Below are 27,796 nucleotides of genomic sequence, written 5' to 3' on the forward strand. Positions count from 1 at the left end.
GCCCATCGTGTTTCTTACCAATTTGCTGTACTATCTTACAAGCAACAGCTCCTGAAATGTGCTGGGGACTCCGGTGGTCACTTTTTGCCATGTGCTAACGTGATGGGACGGTCTTGGCCTCCGTTAGCCATTCTGTGTCCTGTCTGTAATCCTCTGTGTGGTGATATTACTCATACACTCCACAGCAGAGTTACTCATCGTTAAACAGAAACTATGTGAGCAACAGACAACAATCACTTCAGTCCCTGCCCACAGCAAATAAATCCCAGGCAGGTATTTACCAGGAATGCTAGAAAAAAACACTGTTGCAGGAAACCTGTGCTACAAAGATCACTCTTAGAAAGGGAAATTGTTCTTTGATATGCCAATTTATTTTTATTTGATAGGCATCCCCTAATTGTGGTGTTGGGAGGCTGGCAGAATGATTCGTTGACTACAGAAACATCTTTTATTCCCTGATGTTCTCCAGCTGCCTTCACTCCAAATCCTTGGGCAGCTGGCAGCTCGCAGTAGCTTTCTCTGGAGTATCAGTACAAGAGATGGAAATGTCCTCTGTATTTAGATGGTTAAGACACCACCATTTTTAAAAATGGCAGCCTTTTCTTTCAGCAGCCTCCCTCTGGTTTGGGGTTGTGTATTTTCTTTCTTAACAGCTTTTGTTTTCAAAGAACTAAGTTTTTTTAAAATTCTGTTAGATTTTCTTTTCTATTTTAAAGAACATGTATAATGGAAAGCAGAGGAAAAACAACAATCTAAATAACATTGAAAGAAACAGATGCCAAGGTGAGAGGAGAATGACTTGGAAGGATCAGAAAATGGGGGAAAATGTAATTTGGATTTCTTAGGATGAAATCTATTCCATTGAGGGTAGCAGTGTCTAGTGGAAATAGTAAGTGGTGGAAGCACCATCTTTTGAGGCTGTTAAAACCAAACACAAGACACTTAAAAATCCAAATATTCTTCAGCTTTATCTGTTACCTGTTTGTAGCATCAGAAGAAGGAAGGCCCTTCACTGATACCTGAACAGAGAATTTTCTTGTCCTAGGAAAATGCAAAATCGATGTTTTGGCACTGTCTTCACCTGAGCCAGCTTTCCACCAAATAGATGAGGAAGCAAGGAAATATGATTGTGAGATCACATAAAATTAAATGCAGTTTCTACTAATTTATCCTATTTCAAAAATCATAGTAAGTGACGCTCTTGCTGTCAGTGAAAGGCCACCAAACTCAACTCCTTGGTCATCTTCATTTCCTTCCAGTGGCTGTCCTTCAGCCTTTCCCACTTTTTAACCAAAGTCATCCTGCAGTTTTTGAAGATTTGAGGAGGTATTCATGGGCGCTGCTGTCTTGTAGGAGGGAACTAAAAAGTATACCAGGTTGTTAGCTGCTTGTGTTGGGAAGAGACATTTGACCGAAGGTGCAGTTACGGAGGAAGGTAGGCAAGAGCCAGGCAAGGCTGTCTTCCTACCTGTGGGCATCTACGTGATCATCTCTTGTAAATACAGCCATTGTTGGATGCCTAGTTATTCTAATATCAGTTATAGGTACCTGCAGGAAGAATTCAGGGACTGTATAGAAAACAATATTCACTGAACGCCGAATTGTTCACCAAACACTAGGCAGCTCTCCAGCTCAGGAATGCATGTGTAGATGTGGGTGCTGCAGGAAACAGATGAAGCCGGGGTGGATTACTTCCGAGTTTTGGTAGTCAGATGATGGACGTTATGTCAGAATCAGCATTTCTTTAATTAAAACCCGTGCTCTATGAGCTCAGACCTCTGGATTCTGTTTTAACAGTTGTTCATCTACATCTTTGGGCCTCAGCCTTTTGTGAAATGTCAGCCAAAAAGCTTAGATTACTCTCAGTGGTTTAGCTTGTTTTGGTAAAGCACTTTGTCCACAGTCAATATATCCCTTTGCTTTTATTAACAATAAAAGTAATACATTTATTGTAAGAAGAAGCCATACGGGGGAAGGACGTTCGCTCGATTGCAATAGGGGCACTCAGTTTGTTTTGGAGAATGACATAATCAATTTTTACACATCATAAAACATCCTGACTACAGTTCCTTGGCTCTCCAAACAGTTTAACATGGTAATGCTGCCACTGTGTCCAAAAATCAGCAAGTCCCAGTTTGCAGAATTAGCCAAGATGCAGAAGAGAACTGTGAAACACTGGTGTCTCAGTAGAGCAAACTGCCCCATTAGTTCTGGGAGGTGGAAAATTCTCGCTGTCTGGTTATTGCATCCGACTTAAGTCCCACGAGGAGCTGGAGAAACATTTCCCTGCTCTTCCCAAACAGACTTTTCCATGTGGTTTGCACGAGCAGTACAGAAATGAGCTGTGCTGCTACTTATATGAAAACTCTGCTTGTCACCATTGCATTTGTTAAGGGGGTAAATGGTATGCCATCTGTCTTCAACACCTCTTGGCATTCCTGGTGTATGATGATGACCATTTTAGGCTCTCTCATGCTGCAGTAATGAGTTTGAGTAGCTTTATTAATGAAAATTATTGTTCAGAGGGGCAAGCAGTTTAAACTGGATATTGAAATACTTTTTAACAGTTAGCATGGCAGGTTAGGATCTGTAATGTTAAAGAGGCATCTTTCTTTGATTGTAATTAAAAAAAATCATCATCTAAGCCATTAAACATTATCTGGTTTTGAGCTTTCTGCTACAAAGCGCAGCAAGAGACCCAGCGCAGAAGTCTGCAATACATACAGATACAAAATTTGAACTGGAATGTTGGAACACAGATTTCATATTATCTGGATTTGCCGAAAATCCACAATTTTAGCTAGAGGCAGTGAGGTCTGCAGCACTCATCCTCGCTGGTAATGAGGCCTATTTATAGAAGTTTTTGCATAGAGGTCTTCGGTACTTTGACTGATTGACAGGTCGATCTATGGCTGTGGAGGAGACCAAATTCACCAGTGTTGGAAGAAGGGTTCGCCGGAGTCAAGAAGACGCTCAATATGAGTTATGCATCTTGCTCAACTTTATTAGTTTCTAACACTACTTATATAGAACCGATACACATGCATATTCTTAAAGCAGAAATATAATTGGTTAGTAGTCTCTAAACGCACGTGGTTCTCACACCCCTAATTATCATGACTGAAATAAGCATTCTATCCATGTAGCTAATTGTGTTGCTGTGCTTCAGCCTTGTAGTTTGTTACTCCCTATTTTCCCATACCGGTCCCTATCTTTCTTGGCCCTGCACCTGCTTTCCCAGCAGCTGTAGCTTGTTACAGCCACGGCCTGTTGGCACAACATAATTACTTGGTCTCAGGATTCAAGAATAGCTCAGGGCTACCTTTCTTGTTAACTTCAGTACAATTCTGATTACAGGCCTATTCTAATACCAGGCCTGGATTGTGCAGATCTTCAGAGATTCTAAGGCCACGCTTCTGCAGCCATTCTTATACGCACCAGGGCAGTTATTTTTCACTGCTGTCTTTAGACACACAGAGGAAGTATTAGCAAGTCAGAAAAAGTGTTCAGGTAGCCTTTCCCCAGGAGCTTTTAAATGATGTGCCAGTGACACGTCCATCTTCAAACAAAGGTGCAGCTGTCCTGCCGTGGGTGGGGAACTTGGGACCAAAGATTTCCTTGTGACTTACCCCTACGACCAAACATTCATCTGCCAAGTGACAGAGAAAGAGCTGCAGCTCATAGCCTGGAGCACCTCGCTGGGACACTGCAAGTCCCACAGCAGCCAAAATATCAGATACAGCTGAAATTAGGAACAGGACCCTCTAAGTTAACACTTCTGCACCAGGTGCAAATGCACTCAATTGGTGTTGAGTAGACTGGTCCTCTGTGTATCATTTTGATAAGTTAAGGTTTGAGATTTTTCTTCTTTTAAAAGAGGGATTTAAACTGTTTATATGCTCATTCCTACAGAGAGCTTTCTGCAGTACTGAACAAACTCAGCCATGCCTTTGAGAGATATGCAAATTTGGGCAGATTTATAAAGTCATGGTCTTTACAGGTGTCCTTCCATCTTTTAAAAAGGAGCTTTATAGCAGTTATTATGTTATGTTTATAAAAAGAATCTATGGGCAATATCTTATCTGTTATTAAAATTAGGCTCCGCCCTTGGATCTGTAGAGTCTCTAGATGGGTTTTCTTATTTTAAAATTAAACAGAACAAACAGATGGGTTTTTTTACTCTCCACAAATAAGCTTAAGTTATATACATTAGCAGCAGAAGAAGCTGCTTGGGTAATTTTCCCAGTGCAGACCAGCCTGGATTAAGCACATAGCATCAGTCTGGGTACCTGTAAAGCCTCACTGGCCTTTTGCTGGAGGACATTCAGTAAACTTTAGGGCTTTCTATGGGATTTGGGTAAGGATGACCTACAACCGCCACTGCGCCAAGCTCCCCTAACAGGCTCCACTTTCTGCAGACAGTAGGGGCAGATGCATCACTCATGATAGGTGCCGGGCAGATGTGTTGAAGGGGAAGCCCCTGTGAGCGCATTCAGGAGAGCGAAGCACATGTCCTTTCTGCTGACAAACAAATCATTCCTGATACCACTGGCATTTACCACCTGCCCTATTTGCAGCTGCAGCGTCTGTTTCCATCTCCCACGCACCATCCTCTCTCTTGCACGCAAGCAGGATTGCCCCAACAGCTTATTCATTGTTTTCTTCACTTTGCTGTGGCATAATGGAGCTGGCTACCAAGCCAGCCACAGTCCTCTAGCCTTTTCATATGCTAGATCTGATTTACAGGAGCCCTGGCTCTTCCCTGCTGAAATCTTGGAGGATGTGCACCGCAGCTCCTTTCAGCTTGGGTACAATTCCCTTTTCTTGAGCCATATCCCATGAATGTGCCTCTGTCTTGTGTGCCTCGCCAACAGCTTCTGCACAGCCCAACATTGGATGGATGTAGTTGTTCAATGTTTTATCGCTGATGCAATCATTTCCTCCTATGGAAAATTAAAATGAAATTGCCTAAATTAAGCAATTGTGGTAGCCTTGAAGGATAAAGCTGCCTTTCTACTTTCAGCTGGTTTTGTAGTAAGACTGCCATAATTGTGTTTTTCTCCTGTGTTTACTGGCATAGGAAAAAATGTGTGATTGGGATTTTATGCTACTTACAGCTTGGTGTTTTTCCCATGAACTATTTTCAAATGAATTGCTCTTGGATTTTTAGCACCTTCTTCCTACTTCCTCATGGGGTTGGGAACAGTCAGAATAGAGAAAATACTCCCCTGAGTGTGAAGTTTAAAACCTGATGATCTTAGAGGGCAGGCTTTTGTCAGGACTGGCACATCATCATCTCAGCAGGTCCAAGATCCAGCCCTTTGGATGGTCTGTTGTCCCTTTTGGTTAGGAGGGAGCACAGCTGTGAAGAAGGAAAACATGTGAGTCATGATCAGAGGGCTGCAGGAGCTGCAGTTCTCCCTTCCGTCAGCCAAGCCTGGCCCTCTTCTTTTCAAAATATTCAAGGTTTAATTTTGGGAGGACAAAAGCTTTCAGCTGCAATGCTTCACTAGTTTTTCAGGTGGAATACTCCATTCTTTAATTAAAGCTGCCGTCAGAGGATGTCCGCTTGGCAGTGAACACCCTGACTTACAACTGACATTTTAGCATCCTGGTTTATGGTTTGCTATTAAAAATGCTATATATCATGGAGGTTGCAATGAAGGTATGGTTGGGATTTTACCTGGCTGTTTTCTTTTCTTTGATCATCATGTGGGCTTGTAGAAATCGTGTGATCTCTCTGGACCTCCAAATATTTGCCAAACAGAGATCTATATAGATCCATAGTATCTATAGTGTGGCACTGAGAGAGTGTTTACTGCACCCCAGTATGTATAACATACCTTCCTGAAGTAATGATTATGCCCAGGGGAAACTGAAAGGGCAAATTCTGACATTTGGATTCTTAGCAGATCTGAAACCTCATTGCCTGCCATGTAGATAAATTCTACACAGTGAGTGCTGTTTTCAAGCAATAGCCAGGGTGAAACGTTGATTAAGTTAATTGTAGGTTTCTGTAGCTTTTGTTTTTGTATAAAGAACATGAAGGAGACATTTCAGGCATTACTGTAGTGTGAATCCTTCATGTTTCCCATAATTTGTATAATCCCTGTATTGCCCTTGGCATGTGTGCAAGCCTCCTATAAAGCTGCTCTCTTTAGAACTTTCATGAGCAAGTCAAAAGAAGTGTCTTGCTTGACAGGCAAGGCTTGAGAAATTACTGTTGAACATAACAATTGTTTATACATACGAGTATCTTTTAAAGCAGCATAGTAATCTTTGAAAGAATTAACATTCTTCCCTCCTTTCTTCCTAATGTGTGCACAACAGGACTTCATCTGATCAAGGCTACAAGCAGATGACCTTGTAGAAAGGACAATAAACCATTGTGGCTTTGTTTTTCCTTAAGATAATAATCCTCACAATAATCCTGAAGCTTTGTTTCATAGCAAAGATATACCACTTGAATTCCTGAAGTGTTTCAGTAGTGGTTTCTCTTCCCCAGGTTTGTCAAGCAGCCTGATTGCTCTAGGGAGCTTTTCCGCATTTTGAGGCAGAAAGACTCTTTCTCCTCCAAATCACGACAAACTAGTCCTGCTGTTGCACTCTTCATTAGCTGTGTTTTTGTGTGCTTTCATGTGAAGGAGAGTGTTGGCTGCCACTCCCTTGAAAGCCTTTAGCAGTTTGGAAAGAACAAATTGCCTGAGACGTAATTTCTGTTGCGTGGCTGGTTATCCAGGGTTTGTAAGAGCAAACTAGCTCAGCCATTTCTCAGTTTTTTTCATGCTGTGGCCTCATTTGTACAACAGAGTGTCCCCAGGCTACCACATTGTCCTTGGGAAGAGTTACCATCTAGCAGCAGTAGCCATGGACAATAACCAGATACTCCTGAGCTGTGGTTAAACATTCCTGAAATATTTAGGTAAAGCAGCACAATTCTGTTAGAAGTTCTTGTGCTTAACTGGTATGAGCAAGGTGCTTACTTTGTCCAGGTCCGTTTTATTGTAAGTCCATGAAAAATCGTCTTGTTCATCAATTTCTTAATAAAACAACGGAAATAAAAGACTATTGGGGAGTGTTAATTTAGGGTTTAGCAATTTATCAAGGGCATACAACGTGCTGTGATCATTATCTTAAATTTGTAATTCTTAACTTAAACGAAAGTTGCAGAAGCTCCCAACTCTTGGCCCTGGTAGGTGATGTCAGATTCTTCCCGTGTACCATCTTACATTGCTCATAGGCTTAACAGCAAAGGATGAGCTTTCATGTGTTAATGAATGCCTTATCAAAGTCTACCACAGACAAGGCTTGCCACTGTAAAACTCTTACCTTATCATGTGCTCCATCTTAACATTTAACTTACCAACTTTGGTGGGATGGCTTGTGATGTGTACAATGTGGTAGTTCAACATTATGCTTCTGAATTTTAAGGAAAGCCCAAGGTTCAGACATTCAGGTTTTGTAAATGGTTTACAAATATTATTGCTAGATACACGTGGAACAGGAAAATGGATCAAAAGGGGATGGTTATTTTTTAAAGGTCATTTATGGGTAAATCCTTTGTGTTCCTCTTTGTTTTCTCTAGATTTTCTCAAGCAGACCACGTACGAGGTCCAGGCGTTCTTAGAAGCCATTCAGTTCTTCCGGCAGGAGAAAGGCCACTATGGGACGTGGGAAATGATAACTGGCAACGAAAAAGAGGTAGAAGAATAACTTCCTGATTTTTTTTTTTCCTTTGGATATGGCAGCACTGAGGATAGTGACAGTTGTAAAGCCTCTTTGTAAAAAAATGCACTTTTAAGAAGAAAATCTAGTAGGTAGAAATACCCAAGATTTCAAGATAAACCCCATTTTGAATTTTTTGCTAGAAAGGGAAAGAAAGTGTGCTGTGAACTGAAATCGTTGTGTTGTGCTGGAATGTAGGGATGGCCATGTTTCCAGAAAAAGCTCGTATGTCTACTTTAACTTTATGTCACGGGGTCAACCGGTGAATAAATACTGTGTCTAAAACAAGGCACTTGCTAACGGTCTCACTACCACATTTGCTGCTGTTTATAGTTTTGGTAAATGAGTGAGACCAAAGGCAACACACACGAAACTCAGAACCCACGGTTTGTACGCAGCAGATATTCACTGTCAGCTGCACTGGGCTGTGCTCTGGTTTTCTGTCTTTCATGACAGCTATTTGCAGGTAAGAGATACTTCTTTCTTCTGTTGCTATTACCTTTGTTACAGAACACAACAGTTTCCTGTTGCTTGTCTTGTAATGCCTCCAGATGCCATTGGAGATCAGGCTTTACGAAGAACAGGATAGCAGCTAGACATGAATTTTGAAGAATCTTTTCATTTTGCTTTTCCCTGTTCTTTGGGAATGAAGCTTTTAGTCCTGAGTGAGTAAACTGATAGACCTACTTACTGTGCCAGACTTCTGAAACAGAGCTTGGCATAGTAACACAGTCACACTTCAAACACCAAGAATTGTGTACCTCAGTTCTTCAAAAATGAGATGCTAAGCTCAGGGTCTGGGTCTGTATTTGGACACCTGAATGAGCAGCTTTGGGGCACTGATGGTAGTTGAAGGAGCTCCACTGATCCCTCTGGCATCACTCCAGATGTCTTTTAGTGCAATTGAGACCTTATTCGGGCTCTGATTTATAATTTTTTTCCAAAGTGTTGAGCGCTCAGCAGCAAATATTTACTTTAGTACCAGCTGTTGGGTGTTTTCCTTGATGAAATCTGGCTTCCCTTTGGGAAAATGGAAAAAAGCCTGACAGAGAGTTCATGATCCAGGGTTTTGTTTCAAGAAACCAGATTATTCTTTTAGGAGAAGTCTACCTCTGAAATGCTGAAAAATGTGAAAACTGGAGAAGAATCTATAAACAGTGTTTTTCGCAGTGCCATCATGTCAGGGATTGAACTTTCCTGCTAACATCTGATAATTAATTTCTTAGTATAAGGAGTTCCATCCTTCCAGTGGAGGCAGTGAGGTTTCTCTCTCCTCCCCTCTTCCCGCGAGTTATGGAGCTATTATAGTGCTAGTTTCATTTTATGTTTTTTCCTATTGCTTGCCAACTACTTACTCATAACCTGTATACCTCAAGAGAGCTATAATCAGAAGGCATCGAGGCTAGTTATGCTATTATCTTCTTAGTAATAATTCATTCTGTAAGTATAGTGTGTTCTCATGCCTGCTTTGACCAAATACAGTAATTATTTTAGGCAAATATCCAAGCTAAGTGAATGGTTTGGAACAAACAAGCTACAATTTGTTGCTGTAAAAATCTCTGCAGAATGCCAGTAAATATATTCCCTGACATTCATTTATAATGACAGAGTCTCTGCAGCATTAGCTCACGCAGTTCTGCCTAGGTACTGCGACATTATTAGCAAGTACTCAGTCACTCAGCTGAAGACCTCCTAATTTTTTTTTTTTTGTGGCATAAAAGTTCTTTTACTGGTTTTGGTTTTGTTCTTTTTAATTTTTAAGGTTTCATTACTAACAAAGGATAAATTCAACTGTAGATGGTATTTTTCTGTGGGTTCAGTGCTGAAATACAGGTTTAAAACAGGGACATTTTGGACACTTCTTATAAGTGACAGTACAGCCACATAGTGAGAGCACTACAACACACCAATTTTATATTTGTGTAACTCCATTGATCAGTACTACATGAATGTATAAATAGCATATTAGTAAATCAAGGATAGCTGAATTAAGAGATTAAAAAACCCCAAACCGCTACAGTGCACCTTTCTATACAGAAATATAAAACAAATCCAGCATTCCTAAAAACTATTCCAGAGAGCTCAGATTCTTCAGAGTATGTTTGATTTGTTGTCACATTTATAATTTGGTCTGTGGTGCTCTAGTTTGACTTATTTGTGAGATTTTTTTTTAAGTGACCCATTAGTTTAGGACCTGAATTAGTTTTGACAGGTATTTGAGTCAGCATAGCTGAACCCAAAGCAGTGCTGTGGCATAATCTATAAGTACTTCAGTGGCATGGAACAACAATAATAGGGTGTTGCATATTATAGCTATATTAGAAGCATATTAATAAAGTAGGGTATTGTGTGTTCTATTTCTGTAGGGTGTCTTGTGCCCAGGGGGTACTCTGTTTTACACTGTGGCATGCAGTCAGAGCCTTTTCTTTCTTACCTTTACTGTCTAAATAAATCCCTGCCATTTCCCTATCATGTTATTGGTGCATGCCTAAAACCCGTTGAGGCAGCTATAATACATGAGGTTGAATGTCAGGAAGCACTGGCAGAAATGGAAAAGCACTGGCACGATGAAAATGTGAAGTTGAGCAGTGTTTTTGCACTCTGTATTGGCTCAGCCATCAGCTGGGTGCATCAGGGCAGAGATCCTTGAACAAGGACCAAGCTGGGCTGTTGCTGAAGCAAGGAAAAGAGCTGGGTTCAAATCCACATCACTTTGCAAAAACTCTGTTCAAGCCCCACTGGAGAGAAAGGAAGACTACATACATTGTCCGTGAGACTTTACTGAAACTGTTGAGCAAGCTAGTAATCCTTTACCCAGAGTAAATGAGAAATGTACATAAACTTACGATGCATTTTGTCTGCCTTTTTGTAGGGTTACTGTGTCTCTTTGTGATTTGCAGGATATCCACTGCAATTCAAAGCTTTCAAGAGGCTGTGGACAACCTCGTATGCGCTGTACAGTCAGGGCAGATAAAAAGCCTTGATGAAGGGGTTATGTGCCATTCTGTATAGCACATGCATGATAGTATTGCCTCTGTCATCATAAAGTGGCAGCAGTGCATCTGTAACTGTGGGCCAGTACAAACATACCTGGGCAAGATCTATGAGCATGTCCAGAAATAAAAGATGTCCCTCCCTCCTCTGAATCGTGAGGATGAGTAATGAGTGAACCAAATACGGGACTGAGTTCTTTAGTTGAAAATCAAGACACTTTAAGTAGAGAAATTCAAGAACCCAGCATATATCCCCCGCACTGATAAGATGCCTCCATAGAAAATGTGTTCAGAGTCCTGAGATCACAAAGAAATAGAAATAGAGCAGGTGCCATGATGAACTGCTTCCCTCTGCTTGCATAGTTTGCCTTGTTGGCCAATGGCAAGAGGAAAGTGCAGGAGAAAGAGAGGTCTTGCAGCTTTCTCAGGCCAGAGATACAGTGTTCATAAATAAAAAAACTGGAGGTTTTTTGAGACTTAGACTTTGAGAGCTTAGACTCTCAAAATGAGGTGTACACTTGTAATTCTGTGTATTTATTGCCAGTTTGCTGTATCTGAGTAGGATGGGCAAGGAAGAAGTTGTAGTTCAAATCTGGACGTAGGAGGTGCAAAGCCTGACAAAATGGGTAATTCTGAAGAAAACTTCTGAAATGGGTGCCAGTGCATGAAACCAGGAATCTCTCTCACACCATTTCATTCTTTCTGAATTGAAGAAGCCAGATTTTGATGCTTCCTCTGTAGAAAGTTGGGTGACACAATCAACAGAACCACAGAACCAGAGAACAGTTTTGTTAAAAGGGAATCCCTGGAGATTATCTGGCCTGGTCCCCGACTCAAAGCAGAGCCAACTTCAGGGACTTTGTGTAGCTGCGTTCTGATATCCAAGGTTGGAGACTGCATGACTTGTTCCCCTGACTGCCCGCATGGTGAAAAATATTTCTGGATACATGATTACTGTTTCCCTTGTTGTTACTTGTAATGGTCACCCTCTTCCTTTCCCTGTGCATTTCCAAGAAAATCTGGCTCTGCCCAGCATCCTCCAATACGTAGTTGTAGACAGCAATAAGGTCTTCTCTGAGCCTAATCTTCTTAAGGCTGAGCAAACTCGGTTCCCTCCACCTCTCCTCACATGTCGTGTGCTCCATCTCCTGACGATCATGTTGACCTCCGCTGGAATCACTCCAGTGTTTCAAGATCTGTGTTGTACTGGGGAACTCCAAACTGAACAGCACTCCAGATGTGGTCTGACAAGTACTGACCAGAGGGGCACGTTTTGCTCCCTCAACCTGATGTTGCTCTTTGCTGTGAGGGCAGCCCTGCAGACCAATGTTGCATTTCTTGTCCACCAGGATGCCCAAGTTCCTTTCTGCAAAACTACTTACCAGCCAGTTGTCACCAGCCTATACTGGTGCACAAGATTGTTCTATCCCAGATGCTGGACTATGCATTTGCTTTTGCTGAACTTCATGAGGTTTTTGTCCACTCATTTCTTCAGCTGTCTAGGTCCCTCTGAATAACAGCCTTGCTTGCCAGCGTATTGACCACTCCCCCAAATTGGTATCATCTGTATTCCCAGTCTGATATCTTTTCTTTTGAATTGGAACCATCTGCAAGTCTGAACTGCCAGTTAGATGCTGGGATCAGAGAGGGTGATGCATCTCTTCCACAACCACTGAATCCTGTTTTTAACTGAAAATGTTCTTGAGGGAGAAAAGTACTCGGTGTCAATTTAGAGAAATACAGCAATAATCGAACAACAATATACTTACAGAAACAATCAAAAAATGGGGTGATGATACCTTTTCCTCAGTTTTCCAACATCCATCAGGAATGCTTGATGTGTAAAAGGCCTTTTGACACTCTTCTTCCCTTGTCTTTCTGCTGTGGTGCACCTTTGTCACAGAATGTCTTGGTTATATATATAACATGTCTTTTGTTCAAGAGTCTGGAGGTGTTGGGAGGAGGCTTTAACGTATACGAATTCTACAGTGTGAAAGTTTTACTGGTTTTAGACCAGTATAGTCGTCTTTTAGTGACAAAAGAAATTGCTTGAAAAGTTTTTCCCAAACTCCCAACAGCTATTTATTTTATCACTTTTGCCTCAGGATTAGGCTGAAGCTAATGAATCTTTTGGATCATGTTTCACATTTTTGAAAAAAAAAAATAAATAAAAAGATCAGATAGGGTAGAATTACTTGATTCACGTTACCCACATTTCTGGGTTCCCTTTTTGTTCTAGATCATGTTTTTCCTGGGATCTCCTTCTTTTCTTGTTTGAATTGTGAAGTTGGTGCTCACCCAAAAAAGTGCTAGAGATTCATGTTGGTACAGTCATATCTTTCTTTTCTTGGCCAAATATATTCGTATCAGAAGCATCCTTTGTCTGACGAATTTTTAGAACAATTTCTTTTCAATGGTACCTTCTCTGGGAGGGTGTGCATGTCCCACAGCAAGGTCAGTTTGGGGAAGCATCAGTCAGCAAACCAACTTTTCAAATGTTTTTGATCCAGTTACTCAGTTGATACCGATCATTTTAGCTCTATTGATTTGCACATGGCAATTTCATAATAGCATGCAGTAAGTTTAAACAGGCTTTGTAGTTCAACATCTTTGTTCATTGATGTCAATTGCCTCAAAGTCTTTCAGTGAAAAATGCTTCAGATTAAATGCATGGAGTTTCCCTCAGGCATATCTAGTATTTTAAATCCAGCCCTCCTGGTAACCTGGAGTAGCTCAGCCACTGTACATTTGAGGTTGCCTGTGTTTGCACGTCACTCTGTGATGCAAGTGCTCAGTTTTCAGATGAAGAACAGTGTGTGAAAATGCCATTTTAATCTTCTGACCATATAGATCCTGAGCAACCTTGTGATGGAGGAACTTCTGCCTAACCTTCAGACAATGATCCTGCCTAAAATGAAAGGCAAGCGGAATGATAGGAAGCGGGCCTGGTTTAGTGTAAGTACTGATATTTGCAGGGTAGTTATTTCTCATAGCAATTGTCTGTGTATGCTGATTCTGATCTATGCTTCTTAATTTGATTTGGGTTTAGATCGTAGAAGAAACTTACGGCTTAGTCCAGCAGCAGGTGGCAGAAGGATTAAGTACCTTGAAAGAAGAATGCAGAGATTTTGCAAAATCTCTTGAAGGAACCATTCGTTCAGACATGGATCAGATTCTGAACTCCAAGAACTTCTTAGCTGGAAAAATTAATGGTTAGTGGAGGAACAGCTGTGTTTTGGAGCAATTTTTTAATGTTTCATTTTTGTGTTGCTTAAATTACCAGTTGTCATTGTTTTGAAATCCTCATGTGTTTTGAAAAATCCAGTTGGAGACACTGGTTTTCAGGGAACAAATATTTTGAGCCTCAGCTGCCTTTGATGGGAACTGATACCTGTGGCCAGTGTGATACCTGTGAAAATACCAGGTCTTCTAGAGCTGACAGGTTTTGAGTATCCTGATTAGAGTTTCTCATTCTGCTTTCATTTTCACTTGGACAGCCTTATGTAATGAAGAGACAGGTCACATGAGCATAATTAAAAGTGTAGTGGTTTTGACCTGATGTCTAGGAATATTCCACAAAACCAGGTTCTGGTTATGTGAAAATTCATAGGCTACCAAAGATTATTTAAACCAAAGGGCTTCTTAGGTGGTTTTAAACTAAGTATAATTTTTCTATGACTATAAAAATGAGTGTAAAAAGCAGGTGAAACATTAGCTGATGTTGCTTACGCTAGCAAATAAAGAAATAGCTGATAATTTAGGAGCTATTTTGATAAAACTCAGGGTGTTCTGTTGATATTCTTACTTACCAGACTAGGAAGTTTTCAGTGAACTGTAGAGTACCAAGTTCAGGTGCCTCCTTATAGAGTGATCGTGGCCATGCTCTGTGCAAACCTCCCAGTATGTATAAATACTTAGAGCTGCCTTTTCCTCTGCTCCCACAGGGCCCCCAAGCCACTAGCCTTTGGCGAGGTGGGGCATGGGAAAGATGTTTCATTGTCATTCATAAAACTAAAAACTCTCCTTTCATCACCCTCATCATCTTTATGGAGGTGTGACTCCAGGGAAAAATACAGTAATTTAATTTGTTGTAAAGTGAATCAGATTACTTTTTTCACTATATCTCTTAGTAGCCTAAATGCTGCTGTTGTATTGTCTTACACTCCAGCCACTGTTTCTGAGCCTGCCCAGAAGTGCTGCACAGAAAACATCCAGCCGTTTCTCACGTCAATATTAGAGGAGCTCATGGGTCCAGTGAGTTCTGGATTCACTGAAGTCCGCTCACTTTTTGATAAAGAAGTTAATGAAATCATCCAGGACTTCCAGAAGACAAACGATATCATGAAGCTAAAGGAGGTAAGACAAAAATATATTTGGAACCTTTTATATTAGCACAAGAACCTTCTAGCTAGAACTTGGCTGACAGCACCATTTGCTTTCCCAGGTGGCAGGGGTTTAGCATTTGGTTGTGTCATTTTGAAAGTCTTCTGGTATTTGAGCAACTAGAGTGTAGATACCAGAATTTGTTTTAGGGCCACTGTTACATTCTCTATTAAAAATTCGCCTCAGGTTGCTTTCTCTCAAAACCTGTTCTTCCTCCACTGGAATGCAGAATGTGGATCAGCTTATGAACCTACCATTCAACTCTGTGAAAATGGAGCCCTGCTACCTGAAAGTGAACCTCCTCCAGGAGCTCCTTCAGGACCTCAAGAGTCGCTTCAAGGTCTATCATATTGATTTTGTGATTCAGAGGACACAGAACTTCATGCAAGAGGTACTGTAAGATCCAGTTTTTCCTCCTGGGAGAACAGGTTAGGTTTGTCCTTCTAATCTGCTTCAAAGTAATCTTGATAAAAAGTTGAGCAAGAGCGCCAGAATATCTCTCAAATCAAAGTACAGGTAACAAAACCTAAGAAAATCAGAGCTAGAAGATGTTTGACATTTATATTTGTGAGGTTGCGTGTGTGAGTCTCAGCAAGGAACAAAAATTTTGGATGTATCCTTTCTTCCCCTGCACTTTCATGTTCTGAATTCTCAGCGTCTCAGCACCCAAGAAAGTTGTGGTTGTAACCAATGCGGTGGCTAAAATTTACCACCAAAAGGTTGATTTTTCAGGAAGGGTCTTAAATACATTTTACCAAAATGGAATGTCTCCTCCTTAGTAGTGTGTTTTCTCATTAATATGAAGTAAGGCAATTAATGTTAGAAACTGGCAATTACTTGGACACAGGTGACGTCTCAGGATATAGCTGCATGTAGGTGCTTTAAGCAACTTCAATCCTCATGCGAATGGTTGAAGCGACGACATAATTTCAGATTTAAAATGAACTCTTATCTCTTTTTCCTTTAGTGTATGTTGGTATAGGCTATAATTTTGCTTTGCTTTTATTTCTTTTGGATGCCTGGCCAGAAATCTATTAGGAACTGGCCAGTAGACTTACTTCAATTGCCAGATCACAAGGCAGATTTGGCCTTGTATCTCTATGTTGAACCCTGTGATTTTAATCCATAGTTGAGAAACTAAATAATCTAGTCAGTAATCTTGTGAAATGGAGCTGGTCCAGTTCTACAGAGTGGGAGTTATGAATATGGAAAGCAAGTCTCTAGCACAGTGCTGGAACAGGGTTTTCCTAAAAGCAGCTCTTCTAAGTACAGCTGTGATCAGCAGCCAAAGAATTATTCAGAAATAAAATTCTGATTTCATGTCTGGGTCTTTCGGGGGGACCGTTCCAGAATGCTGCCAGATAAAATGTCTTTCAGTAAGTGAAGACCATGAGGCAAGACAAAGAAGCAGACAGAAAATAGATCCCATGCAAACCAAGTGGTGTTTTTTTCTGAACAGCACGAGTCAAAACTGACAATCAATAAGTTAAATTAAAGCACAAGTTGTTCTAAAAATGCTGGTATTGCTTCTCTCTCTTTAAAAGGCTGGTATTTTTCTCATAAAAATAGTATGTAGTTTCACTTTGTGTCCATGGACATTTATTTTATTAACGAGTAAGGCGAGACATGGCTATGCTCATGTAGTCTTAAAAGAAGCATTTGGTTTAACTCTTAACTGGGCAGAGGCTGGAGGAGGATTCCTTGGCTTGGGAGCTTGGCATCCTCTAGTGGCCAATTTTAGGAAATTTGGGAGCAGAATGCTCAACTGGCATTAATAAAGCAGCTGCAGTGACTTCACCAGAACTACACCAATTTATGATTTGCTTCCAATAAAAATTGAAATAAAAAGTGAGTAGTTCATCTTTAATTAGCCTCACTTAACTCTACACTGATCCTGTCTTTTTCTTGCATCCAAGGTCTTGCTGTGCATGAGTATTTACTGTACAGCTTTCTGATGCATCCACAAATTGAGTAAACCTCCATCTTCTCCATTGCCACTTGTAAACACAGTCTGTATAGTCCAACGCTACATTATCTGCAAAGCCAGTTACAAAAATCAGCCTTCAACATTTGTCACTGCGTATTTTCATTCATGAAAATACTGCTAGCCAAGGAGGAATTGAAAGCATGTCTTATCCATAAGTATGTACATACTCATTTACAAACTACAAGAAGTCCTCTACAGTATATGGCTGTCTATGTATATTGACTGGGATGGGTCCCATGGGATACAGAGGAAGACCCAGCCATGTGGACAGCCTCTCTGGGCTTGTTTCTGTACTCCTCCAATAAGAATATATTAAAATTTGAATGGAAACACTTAGCTAAAAAAGGCAAAACCTCATTAAGTAGACATAATTACCGCTTGCAGTACTGTTTTTCTGAAATATCTTTTCAGAGTAGGGGATTTAATATTTTTAATGACTCTCTGGATAACCTGAAAATATGGCAAATGCCAGCCTAACATAATTCTGTGAGAAATAATTGTGCTCTGTGCAATTTTTGTGAATAATTGTATTATAAGGACAGCTACTGATTAATTACTTTTAAAAATAATTTATCTGTAGTATTAATGATTAAGACCATAAAAATCTGGTAGGAGTCAATGGGATTCTTATTATGGATAATCAGTTTTATGTATGGCCTTTATATGTAGACAATCAATTTTACTTCTTGTCCTTGTCACTGTAAGTTTAGATGGTGACATGAGATAATATATATATGCTACTGTGCTGTGATAGCATAATAATGATACCAAGGCTTAATTTGCTTTATTTATTGTGACATTTCTGTGCATGTTAGCCTTCAGAGAACTGAAACAGCTGAAAAATTTTGGACGTTTTAATTAATCTACTCTGAGCAAGTTTGCTGCTGGAACTGTTTGTTTAGTTACATTAGCAGACTTCCTAGTATAAACCTGCCTATAAACTCAAGAGAGATGCTGAGGCAGTTTCATTTTCTTATTCTCTTGCATTAGATAATCTTCTTTTGGGTTTCCCATTCCAAAACTGAGTGTTGCAATCTAAACTAAACAAGGCTTTCCTTCCCCTTTCACAATCATTTAAAGTACTGGAAATATTTATTGATCTTAGGCCCGTTATATTTTCTCCAATTCACCTTCTCAAAAATACAATCTAAGTTAATAGTTATATTTACAGTGCTTCTTTACATAGGTAGGATTTTTATGTTATTGGTCTTTAACAGATTTTTTTATTTATTATTTTTAGCTGATGGAAAATGCAGTTTATACTTTTGAGCAGTTGTTCTCTCTAAGTCCCCAGGCAGACTCAGTGAAAGTTGCAACAACTATTGAAAAAGTCAAGCTGAGAGTACTGAAGGTAATGTAATTCAGCAGCACTTGCACAGGAGGACCTTGGGTTCTGCCTTGTTGGAAATGGAGAATTTATTTTATGTGAATTTAGCTCAGTATTTGAAAGAAGAGGTTGGGTGGCACTTAGCAAAGCTCCTCATTTTGGGGGTAAAACCTAATTCTGGGGAGACCCTTGTAAAAGTATTTACATGTGCAGCCCCTTTAATTGCAATTAAACAAGCTGGTTATGATGCTGTCAATCTGGGTAAATATTTTTTTATTAGCTTTATAATTAGCCTACCCCTAGAATTCAGAAGAGGCAGTGCTGAAGTACCTGGAAAGAGCATTCAGGGGCTGATTCTAGGCTAGGTATTAAAAAAATGAAGATAAAGAGATTCCAGAAAACTAAATTTCAGAGTATTTTTGTAAAAACTGGAATAACCTGCATGGGAATTCAAACCCCTGATTGTGTTTGCATGAGTGCACCCATGATGTGGTATCCTTTGGGATTTATCTGTCACCAGTCACAGAGTAACAAGAACCAGTTCCTCCTATGAGTGATTAATAACCCCAAACATGTTTGGGCTTGTTTCTCCTTTTGTCTGTTTTGACAGCAATATGATTATGACAGCAGCACCATCCGGAAGAAGATATTTCAAGAAGCACTGGTACAGATTACTTTGCCCACAATGCAAAAGACACTGGCTTCAACATGCAAACCAGTAGGTTTCTGTGATTAAAAAGATACAGTAATAAAAGGCAGGGAAGGATTAACACCTTGGCAGTAAATCCTCAACTCTGTAAAGCTGTTTTCTTTTGAGAGTTGTGCAGATTGGCTGCCTGATTAGCAAAATGATGCTTCAATTTGCCAGTTCATGGATTGGGTAGATGTGGAACATAAGGAAGATTTTGGGAAACAGGGAAGCTGTATATACAGCTTTCTTTCTCTTTGCCCATCCCTGTTTCATTTCTTCCATATAGATCTGACGTCACCTCAAACCAGACTCCTCTTGACAGTTACAATTGTAGGTTATGAGCCTACCCTTACGTTCAGCAGCCAGGCTGCAGGCTGAAATTCAGTCCGTGGGAGAGGGTGCTTTGCTCTTCAGCAGCACCCCAAGGTGCAGCTGTGACCATACACCGCCTCTGCTGATGATCTTCAAAGCCTAATGCCTGCTTGGGCAGCAGGAGCAGCAAGCAGACAGGCCGTGCACTTCCTTTCCGTGATTTTAAATGGAAGTAATTGCATCAGCACTGCTGCCCTTAATTAAATAGGTAGGTTAGTTCTCAGCAAAGGTGGCTACCAGTGCTTCATGGAGATGTTATCAGTGTGGCTACATCAAGGGCCAGTTGGAATGCTGTTCACATTGGCTTAAATTAAATAGTCTGTACCCTTCCTGAAGCCCATGCATATTCTTTTGCATTTTCACTGTCCCTGCTGAAAGAGGACTGCCCTAAGCCATCCTGGCTTCTGTGCCCTTTTGTTTCGCTTGATGTTCATCACTTCCCAAAGGCTGTAGGCTCCCACCCAGGGTGCACTGCTCTTGCTGATGCTCTCCAGCTTGTTTCAGTTTCAAAAACAAGTTTAAAGCCAAGTGTTTTGCCAAGTGATGCTTGAGAGTATTTGAGTATGGATTATTAAAATTTATGATTTTCAAAAATATCTTTAAAATCACTCTTTTCTGTATGCCACTCTACTTTCTTTACTATCCCAAAATAATAGTCTCTCATAGAGTGTCAGCAGTGCCTTCAACACATGGTGTCTAAGCACAAGGGCAACCATTTTATCACCTTGAATATATGTAGAGAGGGTGGAGCTCCACATCATATCTGTGTCATACGGGACAGAGGAAGCAGTGGTGGTGCAAACTTCCCCCGAGCCCATTCTATTTAATTTCCCACGAGCCTTCTGCATTTGTACCTCTACAGAAATGAGCAGTCAGCTCTAGAAGCAAATGCATGACACAACTGACATGTCCAGTCAAGTCTTGATCTTTTACTTGAAAGCCTCCAGATATTTTTATGTAGGTGCCTCTTCTAGAAGGGGGCAGAGTTCATTTACTTTTTATAGACCACCAAGCAGCTGCTTAGTGATAATGACTCAATTATTGTCTAGACAGCCTATTGCGTATAAATCAGTAAGGTAAAAATGTTACACACCTATTAGAAAAACAAACCCAAACCCTGTATCTTCCATGCTCAGTATGGATTTGCCTCCTTGGACAAACATTGAGGCATTTCCTCACCAGCTACTTATTTCAGAATGTTTACTATAGTGCAGATGGCAATGATCTATAGTGCTTTTAAATGTAATTGTAGTGTGAGAATACTGTTTGATAAGTGCATAATAAATTGAGAATCTACATAGCTCATTTAGTCGTAGTTCAGAGACTTTACCTCAAGAGCCAGCAAGGAGCATTGCAAGACCTGCTAGATGGCATCTCCAAGGTACTCTGTTGAAGCAGGACTCCTAAAATCTCTCATTTTTATGCATCTGTTCCTTTCTTCTCTGTCTGCACAGGAGCTGCAGAAATATGAGCAGTTCATTTTTGCTGATTACACTAGTGTGATCCAAGTAGAGAATGTGTATGAAGAGATTTTATATCAGACACTGCTTGAAGAAACCCTGAAAGGTGAGAACATTCATGAGGTGACAGTAGTAATGTTTCAGCTGTCAACTGTGAGCTCCTGCTTCAGAGCTTCCCAGCATTCTAACCTGGCTGTTTCAGATCCAGGCCCCACTCTCCCAAAGTCTGGTGGTTACAATGCTACAGTGTTTTCATTTAGCTCACTAAAGATGTGTGACGAGCCCTAAAATCTGAATTATGGGGCAACTTTACTAAATCTGGGAAACTCAAAGTGATAGGTTGGCACGAGCCTATTTCTAACAAAACGTAATTACGCCAACTTCCTTTTATCTTCATTCCCTGAGCCAAGGAGTGAGATTATGCTCTTGCTTGCAAAGACTTTGTGATATCTAATGGCAGTGCAAATGAATTTCCCCAAATGAAATTAACTGCTGGATGCAGTTTCCAGTACATCACTGATGCCAGAGCAGTACTCCATGCAGATCTCTCTGCTTTTGTGTCAGAAAACTAAACTACTCTTGGTGGCGTATATAGATAAATAAAATACTTGCATCTTTCTGGATCTGTCTGTCTATCTATACCCTAGATAACAGACAAGGATATGTATCGTACAGTAAGTTTTAACAGACCCTCTTTGGTGCTCCTGTTCAAAAACACCAGTATAATAATTAATATGAGTACACTTTTATTTATATATTCAGTGTAAATCCTTCTGCACTGAAACATTACCTTCATGCATTGTGGGTCCTGTGTTAGTTTTCTATTACAGCAATGCTTAGGTCAACATTGAAGTTCCATTATTCAAAACAGAGAAAATCCCCACCCCCCAGTAAAGAAATGTAAACTAAAAGCAAGTTGAAAATGAAAATCACTGTTATCTGTAATATCAAAATGTATAACATTAGAAACTCGCATAAACACTTCTTTAATGTACCTCTGTCAAGGTACATTAAAGATCAAAGATTTAATTTTTGATTAACAGTTTGATCTCTCTGTTTTATTTAGTGATAAAAGAAGCTGCCATTATGAAGAAGCACAACCTCTTTGAAGATAACTTGAATTTGCCCTGTGAAAGCGTGTCCAGCTTAACAGACCTAAAGACCCCTTCAGGGTCAGCACAAACAACTCCTGCAAAAAAGCCTTCCACTGCCCGAGCTGAGATGTCAGACACTGAAGCTCAAAGTGATGAAACGCTTATTGTGACAGGGAAAATTCCTTGGGAGAAGGATGCTGATTATAGAAAGTCATCAGACAAAGAGGCAGTCACTTCTGTTAATACAGCTGGGGATCAGGCAAGCAAAAGTGAAGAAGTGATCAGTACAGACATTGGCAAAAAAGAGGAGTCCCTTTCAGCTACCCTTACAAAACAAGAAGTTGCAGAGGAAAAAAGTTCTTTGGAGAACAAAGACTCAGTGAAAGCAGAATGTGTAGTGAACACTGAGAAAGAGCTTAAGACACAAGAAGAAGCTGCGGAGGAAAAAGTAGCTTGTGGGACTGAAACTGCAGTGAAAGATTTTGGAGGCAGCCTTAAAAAAGAACTTAAGGTACATGAAGAGGCAGTGGAGGAAAAGGTAACTTCTGAGAGTCAAACAGCAATGGATGCTGCGTTTGTTGGTGGCATTGAAAAAGAAAGCAAAGCACAGGAAGAACTTTCTGAGATAAAACTGACTTCCCCACATGATAATGTAGCAGAAGCGGAGATTTTAGGGAATGCTGAAGAGAAAATCAAGGTAGAAAAAGAAATTTCAGAAAAATTATCTCAGAGAGAAAATGTGGTAGGAACAAGGTTTGAAGAGGATAGTAACAAAGAAAGCAGTGACCAAGGAGCAAGTACTGAAACAAGGGTTATTGCCCAGGATGAAAACACAGGGAAAGAAGGGTTTGGGGATAATCCTCAAAAAGAAAGCAGGTTAAAAGAAAAGAGTTGTAAATCCCCTGATGATGTGAATGAGATAAAGAGTTTGCTGATGGTAGCAGTTGAGATACCAGCAGATACTCCAGCTGAGAACATAAAGGAGATTTGTGAAGATGAGATATTAAAGCTGCAGCAGCACAATAAAGAGGACGAGTTGAGCAAAATGGCTGCAGCAGAAATTCAAGTGAGCCAGACAATGATGAATAAAGATACAGCAGAATGCACAGAGTTCAAGGAGGACCAATCATCTTCATCTAGTTTGGGGACAGATGGTATGAATTTAGTGAATGTGTCCAAGGGGGCCTGCAATATGGCACAAGCAGAATGGCTGGTGGAAAGCTCAGATACACCTCAAGAGGTAAAGGCAGAGGTGGAGATGAAGCAAAGCATTTGGTACACAGGTGTGAGAAGCTGTGGAAGTGATAGATTGCAGTCAGAGGAACACACTGAAAACGTGTCCAAAGGCAAAAGATTAGATGGGGAAGAGGGAGGCACAGGAAATAACCATGCTGTCCCAGTGGAAGTAGGGACTGAGGGCTTTTTTCATAATCCTGCTGAAAATGCAGACACAATGCAAGTGCCTGTTTTGGATACAGAAAACCCAACAGGACTGCTAGATGTGCCGGTTTCTTTGGTGCCAGAGCAGAGCAAGGTTAGCGCCAAAGAGGTGACAGGAGATACAGAGGCTAGTGGGGGTGAAGGGCAGCCAGAAGATGAATCGTCTTCACACAGAGAAACAAAAAGCACCGAAGTAAAAGATGTTTTCACAGAGGAAAACAGAGAAGACAGTTATGCACAGCAAAACTCTGAAGAGTAAAAAGCATTTTTCAGCCCAGCCCTGCAGGATTTATTTACTCCAGTAATCCCTGTTTAATTGTGAATACTTACTTGGGTCAGGGCTAGAGGAACTGGGCTTTATGGTATTACCAGCTCTTGCAGATTTAGCATGGAACCCTTCCTGAGAGATGGGTAATACGTTTCTTTTTGGTTAAAGCCGTCACTGTTTAAAACCGGGTTACTGTTGGGGAATCTCATATTTCACTGAAAATTTGCTACTTTTTATGGCTATAGAAAAAGTCTGAAAATGTGACCACTGAATGCTTCAAAAGCAACTCACCCCCAACTGTAAAGGTATTTTAACAACTTAACTGTTCTTAGTGTTTTAGCAGGGGAGTAGCTCATGATTTTTACATGCATGGATTTGACAAGTACTGCTATGATTCTTAGGTGGTTGGTACATACATTTCTAGTCAAGGATGCTTTTAGTATTTGCATGCAGTATACAGGAAATACGTACACCTTTTAGTAGTTAAACAGACCAAATAGTTAATTTAGTAGGTTGCTCAAAAGCCACACTCTATGCAAACTCGGCAAACTGATCACTTAATTATTTTGAAGTTTTGACAGATATTAAAGACAAGCAAGTGTTCTGATTTTTTTTTCTCTTATTGCTATATTTAAAATGGGGAAAATATGGGAGCAGGTTTCTCAGTCCCACTCTGCACTTCTGGGTTATTTAGCCTTCCAGAGCACTTTACGGCTATTTTATTTTGTTTTATTTTATGGAAGGGAAAGATGAGAATGTTTACAATAATTGTAACCAATAGGCAGCATCTTTCTGGTTTACTTCCCACCATAAAATATATTCACTTTCATCTATCTAATGCAGAATATTAAGAGTTCTGCCATTCCCATTCTTACTGAGTTACCCAGTTCTGTAGGCCTTTTTAGGTGCAGAAATTATGTAATAAATTGCAATAATTGTGAAATATCATAATCATTGCTAATAATGTCTAATACAGATGTTAACTGAAGCAGAAAGCAGCCAAAGGTTATTCACATGTGCTTGGGTTTTGGAGGGCAGAATCACATCGCAAAAGCAGTTAGTAAAATAAGACCTACTGCTTTCATAGCTGGCATATTATCATCCACATCAAACCTGGATCTATGCGTGAAGTTGCTTATATGCATTATTTGCATGCACAGTTTAAAGACTGCACAGGAAAGTTTGGAAATTAAAACCAGTATTTTAATAAAATGGCCTTTAGAGTTCAAAACCTCCCTTTAGAGGTCAATTTAAAACACCTTAAAAATTTGGCCTTCAGACTGTTTCTGAATAAATATAATACAGTACAGAACAGCAAAGATTAATGACAAATACAGTTTGGACTGCAGGATTTACAGGCATAAAGACATGGGAAGAAATAACAAAGTCCCAAGACTTTGTTGGCATTTAACTTCAAGAAATTGTGCCAAATCTATTATTGAATGTTATTGAAGTATGCTATAATACTAACAGAGAATTGACACTAGAGGAGCAAGCAAATATTGCTGCATAAGTAAGGAACGTTGTTGAGCAACTGAACCAACTGCAAAGTCACTATTGTAAAATTAATGCAACTCCTATTTATTCCAGAAGCCATGCTGTGGTATAGACACAGATCACAGGTCACAGAGGTTTTCCTTGCAAAAGTACTTTGACTTATTTCCTTCTTATATTTCATGGAAAAATACTAATTTGTAAACACACAAACCACTGTCAGCCAGTATTTAAAAAAAATCCTTAGTTATTTCACTGTCAGCTGCTTTGTTTTTGCAAATCATAAGCTATTTCTGATAGGTACCAAACATTAAGTGTCTTCAAATTATAACATGTACTTTAAAGTTAAGCAGCACCAGTCTCTTTTAGCCATGCTAAAATCGGGGAATATGGCATTTTAATACATTTTTTTATACAAAAGAGGATTACCAAGACAGTGAGTCTGTGAAAAACACTGCTGTCTCCTACAAAAGCCGTTTACAGCTGATATGAATTAGATACATATGTACAGAAAATACTTCATAATGGTTCCCATCATAGTAATTTTTTTGTTATTTCTATCATAGGCTTAGATCTGGGTAATACTTTCCTATAATATTGAAGAATTGAGTTGTTGAATACAGATACTCAACATACTTGTTTTTCACAAGGAGAATGGGAAAGAACAAGGAAGATCTAGCATATACATCTCTCTGTTCTGCAACTTAAATAGAAGTTCCTCATGGCTAGGGGACTGATTTTTTGCCTTTGTGGACGTTTTCTGTACATTCAGATGTCTGCAAATGGATAGAGTAATATTTTTTAAGTCTTTAACCAGACTTGGGTAGAGGTGACAGCAATTTAGAGGTCAGCAATCTGCAACATTATGTTGGACCACTGATTAAAAATTATAATAATCCACCCATTCAGTAAGTTTTGTTGCTTTCATGGGATTTCCAACACATACCTGGAATGAATTATTTTGCTTGTAAACTAGGAACAATAATAAATCACCTTTCAGCGCCTGGAGGGCTGAGGGTTCAAGCACCACAGTGCCTTGAGGGAAGCGGGCTGGGGGGGCATTACCACGGTTTTATTTCATGGGGTTGCTAGTTTTAAAGGACAGGATATGAAACACATTGTACCTTGCTTGTAACTTTGTAAAAACGCTTGTCATGAAAATAAAAGCTCTTCCCTTCCATCGTTGGGAGGCTGGTTTTGTGCATGTGTGATAATTTAATTTGGGGGGGTGTACTACAAAAAAAAAGGAGGGGCACTTCAAGCAGCTGCCGGAGGGCGAGCAAAGGAGACGCTTGCCTTGCACTCTCCCCAGCCGAGGAGTGTGTTTTGGGCTTAGTTTCGCTGCTGGACGCCCGGCTGGCAGCTCTCCTCAGGGAGCGCGAACTACGGCCCGCTCCCGGTGCATGCCGGGAGCTGTAGTCTGGCGCCACCGCGCCCGCGCGCCGCTCCCCCGCCTCTCCTTTTGTCCACGTCGCCCTCTCGGTCGGCGCGCCGCTGCTGTCACGTGGCCCGCGCGCCCTCCCGCCTCTCGGCGCTCCTGCGCCGTTCCTATTGGCCCGGCGGGGCGGCGCGTGCGGGGGGACCCGGAAGCGGCGTAGCGAGGCGGTTTCCTTGGCTACGCCACAGGAAAGCGGAGGGCCGGTCCCTTCCGCCTGCGCGTCGGCGGTGGGAGCCGCGGCCGCCGCGCCGCGAGGGGCGGGCAGCGGGCGAGATGGGCCGGAGCCGGGCCTAGCGGCAGCAGGCAGGCGGCCGCGGCCATGAGCGGAGCTGTGGGCTGCCAGAGGGGCGGCGGCGACCGGGGGCCCCGCTGGAGGAGGCCGTGGAAGCTCCTGGCCCTTGGCCTGCTCTCCGCCTCCTCCGTGCTGGCGGCCGCCCCGGGGGCCGGGGCCATGAGCAAGGAGGAGAAGCGCCGGTTGGGGTGAGCGCCGCCGCCGCGCCGGGCTGGGCTGGGCTGGGCCGGGCCGGGCCGGGAGCTGAAGGGGGAGGAACGGCGGTGGCGCCGGGTCGCCCTCGGGGCCGCCGGAGCCCTGTGAGGCCGAGGCGGAGGCCGGCGGGGCCCGGGCCGAGCCCACCGCCCGCGGCGGCTTCGCGGTGCGCCCGCGTCCCCTCGCCGCTCATCGGGCCCTGGCCGTGCTGGGGCGGCGGGATCCGCGCTCCCCCCGGGGGTCGGGGTGGACAGGACGGGGGCGGCTGTGCCCCTCGCCCGGCGAGCTCCGGGGACGTCTTCCCTGGCTCCCCCTTTCCCCTCCGAGCCAACCGAGATGTGTGGCATCGCCCCCCCCCCCCCCCAGTGCTCTGGGGGGTGTGTGCCAGAGCCGGGCTGCTCTTTCAGGTCAGGTCGCCGCAGTTTGTGGAGCAGGCAGCCCCCTGTCGCCTCTGCTGCCTGTGGGGTCAAACCCCTCTGCCATATGCTTGGCAGCTCCAGTCTTGAAGATTGCAGCCAGTGGTTGTGTGGAATGATGAGTAGAAGTGATCAAAGGTAAATCTAAATCCATAGCCAGTTGCTCTAATTATGGCTTTGCCTCTGGAGCATGTGAGTGTTTGGGAGTCATAAAACAGGTA

General features: G+C 41.6%; 2 protein-coding genes across 3 annotated transcripts in view; both read left to right on the forward strand.

The window, feature by feature from the left end:
- Positions 1-26,412, forward strand: part of NIBAN1 (niban apoptosis regulator 1) — a 70,169-nt gene extending 43,757 nt beyond the window's left edge. Inside the window, exons 6-14 of the mRNA XM_055815352.1 lie at positions 7,586-7,701; positions 13,569-13,673; positions 13,768-13,930; positions 14,887-15,074; positions 15,331-15,492; positions 18,329-18,439; positions 19,026-19,133; positions 20,933-21,044; positions 22,005-26,412. Of these exons, the coding sequence (XP_055671327.1) occupies positions 7,586-7,701; positions 13,569-13,673; positions 13,768-13,930; positions 14,887-15,074; positions 15,331-15,492; positions 18,329-18,439; positions 19,026-19,133; positions 20,933-21,044; positions 22,005-23,731 (2,792 nt within the window). The 3' untranslated portion in view covers positions 23,732-26,412. The remainder of the gene's footprint in view (positions 1-7,585; positions 7,702-13,568; positions 13,674-13,767; positions 13,931-14,886; positions 15,075-15,330; positions 15,493-18,328; positions 18,440-19,025; positions 19,134-20,932; positions 21,045-22,004) is intronic.
- Positions 26,413-26,851: 439 nt separating this feature from the next.
- Positions 26,852-27,796, forward strand: part of EDEM3 (ER degradation enhancing alpha-mannosidase like protein 3) — a 32,586-nt gene continuing 31,641 nt past the window's right edge. For both annotated transcript variants that reach the window (XM_055815349.1, XM_055815348.1), the window contains exon 1: positions 26,852-27,152. In XM_055815349.1, the coding sequence (XP_055671324.1) occupies positions 26,992-27,152 (161 nt within the window). In that variant the 5' untranslated portion in view covers positions 26,852-26,991. The remainder of the gene's footprint in view (positions 27,153-27,796) is intronic.

This window comes from Falco peregrinus, chromosome 10 (assembly GCF_023634155.1).
Source record: "Falco peregrinus isolate bFalPer1 chromosome 10, bFalPer1.pri, whole genome shotgun sequence".
Classification (NCBI taxonomy): domain Eukaryota; kingdom Metazoa; phylum Chordata; class Aves; order Falconiformes; family Falconidae; genus Falco; species Falco peregrinus.